The following is a 16,028-nucleotide window of genomic DNA, read 5'->3' on the forward strand; positions in this document are numbered from 1 at the left end:
CCTCCTACTCAACCTTGTCGGACCTGATGCCATGAAGAGAGCCAGAACTTTCACCTATGCTCCAGCGGTCCTGGGCGACGACAACGTGGAGATTACCCCTGCAGAATCTGCCAGTGACCCCGCTTGCCTGCTACGTAAGTTCAGGGAGATTTGTGACCTGCCCTCGAACCGCATTCTGCAGAGGGCACGGTTCTTTACAAGAAAACAGTTGCCGGATGAACCTGTTGAATGTTTTATTGCTGATTTGCGTTATCTCGCCCAGCGGTGCCGTTTTGGTGACATGACGGAGCAGCTCACTAGAGACATTTTAGTAACTGGCATGCGTGACCAGAAGCTACGATGTGAGCTTCTAAGGGATCCGGATCTAACGTTGGAAAAAGCTATGCATGCCTGCAGATTGTCTGAGGTCGTTGTATTGCCAGATGACCACCGAGACTCGGCCAATAAATCTATCAACCTGGCTGGGTGTAGGAGACCCCAGCCTCGGATGGTAAACAATGCTTTTCTGCCGCGTGCCAACCCAGGTCCTGGTGAAGTGCCCCAAAAAAGGTGCCCAAACTGTAACTACATGCACCATAGACTGTCTACCTGCCCTGCTTATGGCAAATTTTGTAACTTTTGTAAAAAGTTAAACCACTTCTCTGCGGCCTGTCGCTCGATCCGTTCCCGTGGGAGACAGGCACAGATTTCCAGACCCAGTCTAAACATGCTGAGGCAATCTGATGGCTGTTACGATTTACAGCCCAGCCTGGTCGACTCCTACGAGGCAGATCCAATTAATCCTCCTGAGGATTCGAATGTGTTTACCCTCCTACACACAACCGCCCAACGCTCTGATCCCTCTGTAGCTCTGACTGTCAATGGTGTGTCCTTCCTTGCAAAGCTGGATACAGGTGCGAAGGTCAACGTATTGTCAATAAATCTTTTCAATAAGATAAGGAATAATGAGCCCCTGGTTGTTGACAACGCTACGTTGCATGCCTATGGTGGAGAAATTCTAAGGCCTGTGGGGAGGGCTGCTTTAACTTGTGTGCTGCAAAAGGCAACGAGAAACCTCGTTTTCTATGTTTTGAACTCTGACTGTGTAACCCTGCTGGGCAACCGTGCGTGCCAAGATCTTGGCCTGGTGTCCTTCGACCGCACGGTCCACAAAGTGCAACTGTCGTTCAACCCTGTTGTGGAATACCAGGACCTGTTCAACGATGACCTGGGAAAGTTACCACTCACATATCGTATTTCCGTTGACCCAGACGTACAACCTGTAGCCCGCGCAGCTCACAGGGTGTCTCACGCCATGAAAGACAGGGTCGAGGCGATGCTGAATAACATGGTCGAAAAGGGGGTGCTAGAAGCGGTTAGCGATCCCACCGCTTGGGTCTCCACTATGGTTGCCACGATAAAGAAAGACAAGAATGAAATACGTGTGTGTATCAATCCGAAGGACTTGAACCTTGCAATCAGGCGACCACACCACCCCATGCGGTCTGTTGAGGACGTGGCGGCTCAGGTCGGGCAGGCCACCATCTTTTCGGTCCTAGACGCTAAGAACTCGTTTTGGCAGATCCCGTTGGACAAAGAGTCTTCTGACCTAACGACCTTCGCCACACCGTTTGGCAGATTCAAGTTCCTGCGAATGCCATTCGGCATTAATTCCGCTAGCGAGGTGTTCCAGCGAACTATGGAGCAGATATTCTCGGGCCTGCCATGTGCCATCATCGTGGATGATATCCTGGTTTATGGGAAAGACATTGCGGAGCACGACCTGAACCTCCGCAGCATCCTGGATCGGGCGCGGAAGGTCAATCTGAAGCTGAATCCCAAGAAATGCCGGTTCCGCGTCCCAGAAGTCACGTATGTGGGACACGTCTTCACCTCTAACGGACTAAAACCCGACCCCTTGAAGGCAGCTGCCATCTCCGAGATGGCAGCCCCCACCGACGTGCCAGGTCTACAACGATTCTTAGGCATGGTGAACTACCTGGGGAAGTTTATACAAAACCTCAGTGAGCTGAGTGCTCCCCTGCGGCAATTGACAAAAAAGGATATTGCCTGGGCCTGGCTCCAACATCACCAGCAGGCCTTTGACTGCCTCAAGTCGAAATTGATTGACACCCCGACGTTGCGGTACTTCGATGTAAGTCGCCCCATCACCGTCACCTGTGACGCTTCCAAGTTCGGTCTGGGTGCGGCTTGCCTTCAGTCTGTCGATGGATCGTTACATCCTGTCTCCTATGCCTCCCGCACCATGACGGACACCGAGCAGCGGTACGCTCAGATCGAGAAAGAGCTGCTCGCGGTGGTGTTCGCCTGCTCCAAGTTCAGAGATTTCCTGTTCGGCAGCAGATTTACGGTCGAAACCGACCACCAGCCACTGGTGACCATCCTAAACAAGCCAATTCACGCTGCCCCCGCCAGGCTGCAGCGTATGATGCTACAGCTCCAGCGTTTCGAATTCGACATCATCTACAAGAAGGGCACCGAGATGCACATTGCGGACACCCTATCGCGCGCCCCGCGGACCTCCTGTGATCGCCACCCCTACGAAACGGAGGACTTGCTTGTACTGGGCGTTAATTTCATTCCCACCAAGCAGCTACAGGTGTTGGCCGAGCACACCGCTGCCGATCCAGTTTTGCAGCGGCTTGCCACTGTGATTAAAGCAGGGTGGCCAACAAAGCGCTCCGCTGCGCCATCTGAAACACAGCCTTTCTTCCTGGTCCGCGACGAATTGGTGCTCCAGAATGGCGTCATCGTCAAGGGACATAAAGTTGTGGTCCCGTCCTCCCTGTTTGACTCTTACTATTGCGCAGCCCATAGCGGACACCCTGGGGTCGATGCAACACTCGCCCACGCTCAGTGCCAATTCTACTGGCCTGGAATGGCCAAATATATCCGAGACCGAGTTTCTGCCTGCTCCACGTGCAACAGTCTTGCTCCACACCAGCAGCGACAGCCCCTGCTGCAACAGCCTGCCCCTGCCTTGGCCTGGTCCTCGTTGGCTGCTGACATCTTCGAGTGGCGTGGTAACCACTACCTTGTCCTGGTCGACTCATACTCAAACTGGTTCGAGGTGGATTTACTGACATCCCTCACGTCGGAGATGGTGATCCGAAAGCTGCGGAAACACTTCTCCACTTTTGGGTCCCCTGTCAGGCTGCAGACTGACAACGGCAGGCAGTTTACCAGCCGAGAATTCAAAAGTTTTGCGGACAAGTGGAATTTTGTGCATTTCACCAGCAGCCCTGAGTACCCACAGAGCAACGGACTTGCAGAACGGGCCGTCCGCAGCGCCAAGCATCTGATGGAACAGGCGAGACTTTCCAACACTGATTTGTACTTGGATCTCCTAAACCTCAGGAATGTTTCCAGGGATCCGGCCATGGGGTCACCTGCTCAGCGTCTGATGTCAAGGAATACCAGATCTACTATCCCGATTGCCCAGCGCCAGCTGCAACCTCGGGTGCTGGAGCCTGCCTCCGTGCAGAGGCGTATTCAAGAGAAGCATGACAGCCAGCGGCGTTCCCACGATCGGTCGTGCAGACCACTCGATCCTCTTTTGCCTGGACAGGTTGTTCGGTTGCAGACCGCCGGCGGTCACTCCCGTCTGGCCACCGTGGTTGGGGTGGCCGACTCACCTCGTTCGTACCTGGTGGACCATGAGGGCACCATCTACCGAAGAAGCCGACAACACCTGCTTGCGGTTAATGAGCCAAAGCCGCAGCCCCCGGGACCCTATGCCCCGCCGCTCTCATACCAGCAGCCGGCTGCCGTCCCGGCCAGCGTTCCTTGTATGCCTCGGTCCCCATATCGCGCGCCCGGTTCCCCTCTGCGCGGGTCCCCTGTTGCCGGTTCCCACTCTCCCGGTTCTACCACCGCACCTCCCTTCCCTGGTTTCCCTGCAGCCTCGTGTCCTCCGGTTTCTTCTGCTCTTTCGGGGGGAGGGGGAGACATTCGTACGCGCTCGGGCCGGATTAGTAAGCCACCTGTGCGCTATGGCGATTTTGCTTAATTCTGTTATTAATTCTGTTGTTGTGACAACAATCTGTTTAATTTTCTAGGGGGAAGGATGTAGATGGTTTATATGCAACCAATAACATAGTTACCTCAGTACCATTAACCCCGCCTAGTTAACATCAATCATAACGCCTTCCCTTCCTGGGTACAGTTCAGTAGAGGAACGTAGCCAGTGCTTGAAGATGTATGTAATACGCTGTGCTATCATTAAAAGATGTTGTACGCTTTAAGAGTTTGTGAAGTATTAATTTACATTTCCAAACAATCTTGGAATGAAAGCCATTAACATTTAACATTAAAAAGTAATTAAATAAAAAACAAACCAACTTTATCGACAATGATAATGTATTCTGTTATATTTTATGTTCTTTAGTGCTCCATCAGGTGTGCATGGATGAGACGGGTAATATTTCCCAACACACCATATGTTGGCACACAGAGTGTTAGGATGCAATTTACGCCAATGATTCTGCACACAGTGAGATCCACATTGAGGAGAGAAGTCTAGACATTCATTTCCATTTCAGAAATCTTTTATATTGTGACATTTCTGCTGCTCAGTCTGCGCACTGCAGTCTGGATTGGGGAGATCAGATGGGAAAAATAAATGGGATTTCAAATCTGACAATACTACGAGTCTGATTTACATCAAGCAGATTTCCAGTTCTTAAGTGGCGTTCAGCGTCCAAATCTTGTAATCAAATTGAAAACATAATGAGGAAATTGGTGGAGAATGAAAGTATAATTAAAAATAATTGCAGTCAAAATAAATATGATACAAACAGCAGAATGCCAGTGCACTGCTTGACTAGAACTGCATTTTAATATTCCATGTTATAGGGAGAAAATGTTGTGTGAGAGAGTAACCGTGCTCCAAACACTCATCCCGCCAGAAGCTGTGATCCTAATGTTAATTAATGACTTCTCAGGCCTGAGACTTTACACTGCAGAAATTCTTCCTGATTTTAATGTTTCAATAGAAATTTAAGGCTGATAAGGACATAATAAGGCAGCATTCTGTGCTTTTTGCTTTTTACATTGCATTCCCGTTAAATTTTGTTCAAATATAGTGGGCATTGAAAGTACCAAGTCTTCCAGTTAATGGTGCAAGATTGCTTAAAGGTAAGTGGTGAGAAAAATTTGATAGTTATACCTGTCTTAGGAATCATGTATGAGGTTTAATTAACATGAGATATAACACCCACTGACAAGTAAGCATGCATCATCACCTTTGTGCTACCAGTGAACTTGTATGCCAAGATTTGGCTCTCAAACAGGTGAAATGATTACTGGATAGATCACAGGCTTGTCGTTATCAAGTGAGAAACTCCAGTTAAATAACCTCAACTGCAGAAGTTAATCTAAATGAAAGTCAGAAAAAAACCCTACAGATGCTGGAAATCTGAAATAAAAACAGGACATGTGGAAAACTGTTTGCAGAACATGCAGCCTCTGTGGAAGAGAAACAGTTGATGTGTCAGGTCCAAGGTCCTTCACCTGAACTGGTAAAGAGAGATAGTTTTAGACAGCGAAGGTAGGAGGTGGAGGGTAGAACACACCAAATATCTCCGATAGGGGGAGACCAGGTGACCTAATGTGGACATTAAGGGGCAGTTAAGATCAGGTTCAGCTTCCAAGTCTGTAATATGACGCAATAGCTAGGCTGTGGGATATGTGCAACAAGTGTGAGTGTGAATGGCGTGGTGAATTAAAGATGCAGAAGGTCAGGGTCACTCCTGCAAACTGAGCATAGGTGCCAATCTGTCTTTGGATTCTCTATCATAAAGGAAGCCACTGTGAATTCTGAATGCAGCACACGATATTGGAAGATGTGCAAGTGAATCAATGCATCACCTGGAAAGACCCCAACCATGGAGATACAAGGAACTGCAGATGCCAGAATCTTTTGCAAAACACAAAGTGCTGGAGGAACTCCGCTTGTAAGGCATCTGTGGAAGGATTGGATAATGACATTTCAGGTTGAGATTCTTATCCGGACTCCAGAAGGGTCCTGACCCGGGAAACGGCACCTGTCCATTCCCTCCTGCTGAGTTACTCCAACACTTTGTGCTTTGCTCAAGACCCTGTCTGTCCTTCTTGCCTGTGGCCTCTTACACTGTTACAATGAGGTTCAACACAAACCTGAGGAAGAACACATCGTCTTGGATCTGGGCACAATGTAGTCTGCTGCACTCAATACTACATTCTTCAACTTTAGAAAAAGAACTCTTTATTTTGGTTTGTATTATTGGCCATTTCTACTTACCCTCATTTTGGCTTAACTTTTTTTCTTTTTTTATATATATATACTCTGGCCTGCATCTTTTCTCTCATTGATAGAAGGCATCAGCGTGGGTGCCTCTACCTGTTGTAAAGTCACTGACTATTCATAGGTCTCGACACAGCTAGCTAGAAATAGAGCATTGCCTTTACACACCCAGGAAAATGCAAGATTTGGCTAAATGCTGCAATGGATTTGGCATTGTTAATGGCAGGTCATTACCACCCACAACTTGTACACATCCATCTCTATCCAGAATAAGACAAGGATCATCTATAATACCAAAAAATGTGCTGCCCAATGTCAGATAACTGATGTACTGTTCAAAAATTTCATCCACTTCTCTGTCGAATTACAGTGACAAATTATGGCTATCCTATTTCACCACTCTGTTGAAAATGTCAGATTAACCATTGATCATTCTCAATTGAACATTCGGACAGCAAATTGCTGTTCTTCCTCTGGTACTACCATTTGCTTGTCCTTCTCTGCGAACTGTAACTCAGTCTTCAGTGCCACTCTGTATTGTGCACACTTTGTATCAGTGGTGAGTATGAGACAGAGAATGGTGTGATGATGATTTACGGAGAACATAGAACAGAACACAGGAACAGGTCCTTTTGCCCACAATGTCTGTGCTGAACATAATGCCCCAGTTTAAACTAATTTCCCCTGCTTACGCATGATCCAAACCCCTCTATCCCCTGTATAACTACGTGCATATCTAAAAGCCTCTTAAACGCCATTATTATCTGTTTCACCATCACCCCTAGTAGGTGTTCCAGGCATCCACCACTCTCTGTGTAAAAATCTTTGCATCTCATAAATATATATACCTTTATCAGGTCTCCCCTCAATCTCTGACACTCCAGAGAAAACAATCCAAGTTTGTCCAACCTCTCCTTATAGCTAATACCATCTAATCCAGACAGCATTCTCACAACCCATTTCTGCACCCTATTATCCACATCCTTCCTCTAATGGGGTGACTGGAATTGCACATAATACTGCACTTAGGGAATACTATGCTGCTGGTCTTGTCAGCTCAAGAGAAAAATGTGTTGCAATTTGTGATTTAATAAAAACCTTCTAGTGTTGACTGCATTGTGCATGTGAAGTACAATGCAGTATGTGAAATAATTACAAGTATATGTGTATCTGCATAATATTGTCTGGTTACAGGAAAAGGCAACAAAAAGTAATCTATGGTAGACATAAAACGCTGGAGTAATTCAGCAGGTCAGGCAGCATCTCAGGAGAGAAGGAATGGGTGACGTTTCGGGTCGTGACCCTTCTTCAGACTAATGTCAGGGAGGCGGGACTTATTTCCACCTACCTCGACTCCGAAACGTCACCCATTCCTTCTCTCCCGAGATGCTGCCTGACCTGTTGAGTTACTCCAGCGTTTTGTGTCTGCCTTCGATTTAAACCAGCATCTGCAGTTTTTTTTCCTACAAAAAGTAACCTATCCCTATGCTCAAGGAAGTCTCTGGGTTTATTCTCCACAGTTTTTCTAATGCCCTCATAGGAAAGGATGTCCACATTTGATTCAAAATATTTCATTGTTTTTTATTTTGGACCCTTCCTTAATTTGGGTTAGTTTGTTTTAGAATGTGGCGCCCTCTGCAGGGTATTGAGTTGTTTGTGAATTGAACATACAAGATGATGAATATGAACCAAGTGAACCTGCATACAACAGGTAAAAGCGGATGTTACAAGTAAAAGCCCGTGAATATTTCAGATTCCATTGTAAGCTGCAATCTGCATATATGCCTGGTTGCCATAAAACAGTGCAAATGCGAGCATTTCAAAAGCTTTGAATATACTTTTGATGTGTATGTTTGGATGAAAGCCTGTGGGAAAACACAGGAAGGCATTGATTCATCGCATTATCGGAGATCTTCTATTTCTATCCACATTTGGATCGAGGTCTTTTAGTGTTGCAGAAAACAGACGCTATAGATGACTCTTCGCTTGGAGGAGGTCGGGGGTGGAATCCTCCTGAATGTCTCTTTTGTCTCAATGCATACAACAGTATAGCCATGCAATCCATACATGTTCCCATGTGCTCACTGGATCCTTTTCAAGAGACGGAAAGAGAATCTTCACATCTGTTTATGTCAAATGATGAAATTTCCTGTGCTAAACAGGCATCGATGTTAACCCATCAATTTGGGCAAAACGTCAGTGAGGTACTAATCCTTGTTATAACCATATAACCATATAACAACTACAGCACGGAAACAGGCCCGTTCGGCCCTACCAGTCCACGCCGACCACTCTCTCTGACCTAGTCCCATCTACCTGCTCTCAGACCATAACCCTCTAATCCCCTCCTATCCATATACCTATCCAATTTACTCTTAAATAATAAAATCGAGCCTGCCTCCACCACTTCCACCGGAAGCCCATTCCATACAGCCACCACCCTCTGAGTAAAGAAGTTACCCCTCATGTTACCCCTAAACTTTTGTCCCTCAATTCTGAAGCTATGTCCCCTTGTTGGAATCTTCCCCACTCTCAAAGGGAAAAGCCTACCCACGTCAACTCTGTCCGTCCCTCTTAAAATTTAAAAAACCTCTATCAACCTCTATCAAGTCCCCCCTCAACCTTCTACGCTCCAAAGAATAAAGACCCAACCTGTTCAACCTCTCTCTGTAGCTTAAGTGCTGGAACCCAGGCAACATTCTAGTAAATCTCCTCTGTACCCTCTCCATTTTGTTAAATGCAGCCAAAAAATGGCAAGTATTTTTGCATAGATTTTTACAAAAATAAGGATTATGAAACACAAATGTGAGGTAAATAGCAGCAAAATGAAAGAATAATCAAATATAGTTTTCGATTTTTGAGGTATCAGCAATGGATTACATAAAATTGAACAAACACGACTGACAAGAAAGTAAATTCAATTACTGTACAGGCACAAATACCTTTATTGCCACAAGGTAATTTAAACTCAAATTCTTTATATTTTTGTCTGCAATTAGTACATTTATTTTCAATAGATGGGTGAATCAAAAAATATATAATTTACAGCATCATCACATGAGCACATTCAGCATCCGTGCGTTGATTTTGAATCGAAAATGCTCATTTGCAATGTGGAATTGGTGTTGGAAACACTTCTCCTCCAGCATTCTCCAGCACAATAGATGCCAATTTGTTTAATTCCACGTGATATCAGGCAACTGCTAAAGGGACAGCTATCCATAGGGTACAGTGAGGCCTTTGCAACTTGACCACATCTGGATTGTTCACCCACTTCCATCTGACTCTCAGATAATCCAAGCAACCAAGTAGCCCAACTTATGTGATTGTATAAATATAATGCTTGCAGCATTATAATTGTTAGAGGGTTAAATCAATTTGCAGATGGCTTTGAGTAAACCTTCAGACAAAAAGTAGAAAGGCCTAAAACCTTTGGCCATTGATTCTCTTGCAATAAAGCTATTTTCTCTGCCTACCTGATCAAACTCACACTAATTTTTAAGACAATGATTAAGGCTTTGTATTATAGTATTGTATATCAATTTCTCCACAGGTTTCACCCGTCTGGCAATAGAAGATGCAAAAGGAGTTTCTACACCACTATAAGGATTAATTGCCATTGATGGTTTTCCAATATGTCTTAAATTGAGTTTCACTTATTAGGGAACTTAAAAATATAACACAATCTCCCAAAGTGTCAAAAAGTGCAAGCACTTACCTTAAATATATGGTTGTTGTAGAAACGATCCTCTAATTGTGCTGCCCATTCTGCAGGGTCTATACCAGAGGCTGCATTGAAGAGCAGGTGTTAGAGAGAGGAGAGAAAAGAGAATTACATTCTGAAGATTAATATGGAAATAAATACGAGGAGTGCATTCAGTTGAAAATAGTGCAACAACTTTTATTCTTTCATTATTTTCTCTGCTTACAAAATACTTAACTTTTTAATCGTATGGCTTTTCATCTTAGTGCAGCAAGGCATAAAATTGCAAGTGTTGGAAGATTAATATTTTACTTAACTTCCTCAATGTATATATGAATAATTGTGCATCACATGGTTGCATTATGCAAGTTGAACATTGTGACTAAACACTGCACATTGTTGGCTAGATACCAGTGTTGTAACACTGTTAGAACAGATTAACTAGAGGTGCTGTTAATTCTCCAGTACATCTCTGGAATTATAGTCAGGAGGTTGTCTGGTCCTATCGTGATGAAGAGAAGGATATTTTTGGAACCTCCTCCTTCAGCACCAGAGCGGAGTTGTGCTACCTCATCCATACATGAGCAGCTCATCCAGTTAATAACCACCATTCACAACTGGGATTGCATAGTTTTGATATATGTCTGGAATAAAGCAATTTAGTATCAGGAATAACAAACATGAATGCAGGGCCGGAGACCTGGGTTTGCTCCCGACTATGGGTGCTTGTCTGTACGGAGTTTGTACGCTCTCCCCGTGACCTATGTGGATTTTCTCCGAGGACTTCGGTTTCCTCCCACACGCCAAAGATGTACAGGTACAGTATGTAGGTCAATTGGCTTGGTAAATGTAAAAATTGTCCCTAGTGGGTGTAGGATAGTGTTTATAGTCGACGTGGACCCGGTGGGCCGAAGGGCCTGTTCCACGCTGTATCTCTAAACTAAACTAAACTAAAGTTATAGGGGTGTATAAAATCATAAGAGGAATAGATCGGGTAATTGATCATAATCGTTTGTACAGACTAGGGGAATCGGGAACCAGAGGACATAATTTTAAGGTGAGGGGGGAAAGATTGAGTGGAAACTTTTTACACAAAGGGTGGTGAATGTATGAAACATGCTGCCGGAGGAGGTAGTTGAGGCAGGAACTATCACAACGTTTAAGCTATATTTAGAAAGGTACATGGATAGGATATCATATCATCATATCATATATATACAGCCGGAAACAGGCCTTTTCGGCCCTCCAAGTCCGTGCCGCCCAGCGATCCCCGCACATTAACACTATCCTACACCCACTAGGGACAATTTTTACATTTACCCAGCCAATTAACCTACATACCTGTACGTCTTTGGAGTTTTATGTCCCACCGAACTTATTTCCACCTACCTCGACTCCATCCTATCCCCCCTGGTCAAATCCTTCCCCACCTACATCCAAGACACCTCACATGCTCTCCGTCTCCTCGATAACTTCCGGTTTCCAGGCCCCCACTCCCTCATCTTTACCATGGATATCCAGTCACTCTCCACTTCCATCCCCCACAAGGATGGTCTTGAAGCCCTCCGTTTCTTCCTCGACCGTAGAACCAGCCAATCCACATCTACTAACACTCTCCTCCGCCTAGCAGAGCTGATTCTTACCGTTAACAACTCCTTTGACTCCTACCACTTCCTCCAAACCAGAGGCGTAGCTATGGACACTCGCATGGGCCCTAGCTATGCCTGCCTCTTTGTTGGGTATGTCGAACAATTCCTGTTCCGGATGTACACTGGCCCCATCCCCGAACTCTACCTCCGCTACATCGACGACTGCATTGGTGCTACCTCTTGTACCCATGCCGAACACACTGACTTCATACACTTCACTACCAATTTCCATCCTGCTCTTAAATATACTTGGAGTATCTCCGACATCTCCCTACCGTTTCTGGACCTCACCAACTCCATCACAGGACACAGACTAGTGACTGACATCTACAATAAACCCACTGACTCGCACAGCTATCTGGACTATACTTCTTCCCACCCTGTCTCCTGCAAAAAAATCTATACCCTACTCCCAATTCCTCCGTCTACGCCGCATCTGCGCACGGGATGAGGTGTTTCACACTAGGGCATCAGAGATGTCCTCATTCTTCAGGAAACGGGGCTTCCCCTCTTCCATTATAGATAAGGCTCTCACTAGGGTCTCTTCTACATCCCGCAGCTCCGCTCTTGCTCCCCCTCCCCCCACTCGCAACAAGGACAGAATCCCCCTCGTTCTCGCCTTCCACCCCACCAGCCAGCGTATCCAACAAATCATCCGCCAACATTTCCGTCACCTACAACGGGACCCCACCACTGGTCACATCTTCCCATCCCCTTTCTGCATTCCGCAGAGACCATTCCCTCCGTAACTCCCTGGTCCACTCATCCCTTCCCACCCAAACCACCCCATCCCCGGGCACTTGCCCCTGCAACCGCGGGAGATGGAACACCTGTCCCTTTACCTCCCCCCTCAACTCCATCCAAGGACCCAAACAGTATTTCCAGGTGAGACAGAGGTTCACCTGCACTTCCTCCAACCTCATCTATTGTATCCACTGCTCTAGATGTCAACTTCTTTACATCGGCGAAACCAAACGCAGGCTCGGCGATCGTTTCGCTCAACACCTTCTCTCAGAACGCCTGATCTCCCGGTGGTTGAGCACTTCAACTCCCCCTCCCACTCCCAGTCTGACCATTCTGTCATGGGCCTCCTCCAGTGCCATAGTGAGGCCCACCGGAAATTGGAGGAACAGCACCTCATATTTCGCTTGGGCAGCTTGCAGCCCAGCAGTATGAACATTGATTTCTCCAACTTTAGATAGTTCCTCTGTCCCTCTCTTCCCCACCCCTTTCCCAGTTCTCCCTCTATCTTCCTGTCGCCACCTATATCCTTCCTTTGTCCCGCCTCCCTGACATCAGTCTGAAGAAGGGTCTCGACCCGAAACGTCACCCATTCCTTCTCTCCTGAGATGCTGCCTGACCCGCTGAGTTACTCCCGCATTTTGTGAATAAATCCAGGCCCAACAAAGTAGTTGATTCTTAATTGCCTCTTCAGGTCAGAAACAAGTAGAAATGGACATTAAATTATAAGTGATTTTGTTAACCAGTATGTATATAAAAATGTCTCTGTAAGGACTTCTAAGAAGGCTGCCGACCCAAGCGTCACCCATCCGTGTTTTCCAGAGATACTGCCTGACCTGCTGAGTTACTCCAGCACTTTGTGTCTTTTTTTGTAAACAAGTATGTTGAAGGAGCAGAATTAGGCCATTTGGCCCATTAAGTCTTCTCCGCCATTCAAACATGGCTGATCTATCTTTCCCTCTTGTTCCATGAGCCTCCACTAATACTGTCATGGAAGATACAACTTAAATTGATAGAATGATGAGGATGAGGTCAAGTGAGTTCATCGCTCATTGGTTAATTCATCACCTGCCACAGACCCAGTCTGGTAATTATTTTCAGGGCTCAGCCAACTCGATTAACGTTGGTGAAACTGAGGCACTCTAGGTTGTGGACATTTCAATCTCATGCCCAGAGCAAGAGGCTGTGATTTTTATACCTTTGCTGGTTCTTCCATGTGTATTCAACATGGGCAAGTGTTCATTCATCCTCAGTTTGACTTGCCATGAGACTTAATGGGAAAGGCATGAAGCATATTTTATCCCTTGCTCCATGATATTAAAATAAACTCCACTCTGTCTTTTAACAAGAACCTAGAAAGAGATCATGCAGTCCAGAACCTGTGGCACGGAACTTGAACGATGAGAGTTTGCGAAGAGCAAATCCCCGAACATAGGGGTGAGACGGTGAAGGCAACAGCAGTGTGGAATATGCAATCAGCTAGAGTTGAAGCAGAAAGAAATACTAGTGAAATGCAAAGCCACAAACATAGAGAGGGCACAGGACGTGAAGGTATCAGGATGCAACAGCAAAGATCTTTGAATTAGATTAGAAGAAAATGTAGGTCAGAGAGTTTAAGGTATAGGAATAATTGGAGTTACCCGTTCTCTTTTTGAGCAGATCATCAAAATAGGCGGCAGCGAACCCTACGACATCACCTGGCTGATCCCTCAGCACCTCTCTGGACAGTCCCTCCAACAAGTTCCCAAAGCCACGGGGAATTCGGAGAGTGGTGTTGGAAAATGGCACTGACATACTGGTACAAGCTCTGAGACCAATATACAATATCCAACCCTCTGCTAATTAGAACGCGAACCTGAATATTAGCATTAGCTTGTTATTCCTCAGAAACCTGTTGGGCCAACTATGTAATCTCTATCAATAAGCGTTATCCTTCCTCTCCCAGTCGCAGGTCTCCCTATTTCAAGTCTGTAAATTTCCAATACACCAGACCTCTCCCTCTCTCAATCCAAAATTGCCTCTCTATCCCAAAAATCTCCTCTTTCTGGCCCAGGTTTTCTTCCTCCCTTTCTCAGTTGCCTCTTTTTCTCTGTCCCAGGTTTCTCCCTCTTCCTTCCTTATCCTTATCCTTATGCTTGTCTTGTCTCAGGTCTGCCCCTCTGTCCCAGATATCACTGTCCCAGATCTCTCCCTATCTCGTCTCTCCCTCTTCCAGGTCCCTCTCTCTCTCTCTCTCTCTCTCTCTCTCTCTCCCAGGTCTGCCCCTCTCTCTCTCCCAGTCTCTCTCTCCCAGATCTCTCAATCTTTCTCCCAGACCTCTCCCTTATTCCCAGATCTCTCCCTTATTCCCAGAACTCTCCCTTATTCCCAGATCTCTCCCTCTCTCCCAGATCCTTATTCCCAGATCTCTCCCTTATTCCCAGATCTCTCCCTTATTCCCAGACCTCTCCCTCTCTCCCAGATCTCTCCCTTATTCCCAGATCTCTCCCTTATTCCCAGATCTCTCCCTTATTCCCAGATCTCTCCCTTATTCCCAGATCTCTCCCTCTCTCCCAGATCCTTATTCCCAGATCTCTCCCTTATTCCCAGATCTCTCCCTCTCTCCCAGATCCTTATTCCCAGATCTCTCTCTCTCTCTCTCTCCCAGGTCTCTCTCCCTCTCCGATCTCTCCCTTTATCCCAGGTCTCTCTCTTTCTCAGGTCTAGCCGCCTCTCCCTCCGCCGCTCCCGGCTCCCCACTGTTTGTCCTCGACCCGCCCGACGTTGCCAGGCCCCGCCGTTGCCAGGCCCCGCCGTTGCTAGGGCTCGCCGTTCCGTTGCCAAGTTGATGAATCGTTGCCTGGAAACGGCGGGCCGGGCACTCGCTCGCTCACTCACCTACGGAGCGCGCAAGGGTCGAAACCTGGAGGAACGCGGGAGCCGGGACGGAGCAGGCGCTTGCGCTGAAGACAGACGCGAGATGCTGGAGTAACGAGGCGGGAACAGGCAGCATCTCTGGAGAGAAGGAATGGGTGACGTTTTGGGTCGAGACCCTTCTTCAGACCTTGTCACAGCTCTGGTAATGTGACCCACAATCAGATTAATAGAGAAGGTCGTACCTATGTCAAGAGTCAAGAGTATTGTTATTGTCATATGTCCCAGATAGAACAATGACAATAGACAATAGACAATAGACAATAGACAATAGACAATAGACAATAGACAATAGGTGCAGGAGTAGGCCATTCAGCCCTTCGAGCCAGCACCGCCATTCAATGCAATCATGGCTGATCACTCTCAATCAGCTGCATCCTTACTTGCTGCAGCACAACAGAATTGGCAAACATAGTACACTGTAAACAATATGATAAAAGATAGGACAAAAAGTTCAGTGTGTATAGATACACATACTCACAAATACACACACATACCCTATATATAATATATATATATATATATATATATTATATTCAGGGTCTGCAACCACAACAACCTGACCGCGGGAGAGGACAGCAGGAGAAGGGAAAAGACGTTGTGGCCTTCCATCACAGTGAGGAGAGGACTGGAGGAGACTCACTGTGATGGATGTTTTCTTGATGGATGTTTCTTTTGTGTGTTTTGGGGGTTGTGTAATTTTAATGCCTATTTTGATGCTTTTGTTGTTGGACTGTAG

The 16,028-nt window shown here is 46.3% G+C and overlaps 1 protein-coding gene across 1 annotated transcript in view; it reads right to left on the bottom strand.

Moving 5' to 3' along the window:
* LOC144608646 (uncharacterized) overlaps positions 1–15,118 on the bottom strand; it is a 53,084-nt gene extending 37,966 nt beyond the window's left edge. The window contains exons 1-2 of the mRNA XM_078426624.1: positions 14,017–15,118; positions 10,002–10,072 (exon numbers count right to left, since the gene is read on the bottom strand). Of these exons, the coding sequence (XP_078282750.1) occupies positions 10,002–10,072; positions 14,017–14,170 (225 nt within the window). The 5' untranslated portion in view covers positions 14,171–15,118. The remainder of the gene's footprint in view (positions 1–10,001; positions 10,073–14,016) is intronic.
* Between the last annotated feature and the right edge of the window lie 910 nt (positions 15,119–16,028).

This window comes from Rhinoraja longicauda, chromosome 32, assembly GCF_053455715.1.
Source record: "Rhinoraja longicauda isolate Sanriku21f chromosome 32, sRhiLon1.1, whole genome shotgun sequence".
NCBI lineage: Eukaryota > Metazoa > Chordata > Chondrichthyes > Rajiformes > Arhynchobatidae > Rhinoraja > Rhinoraja longicauda.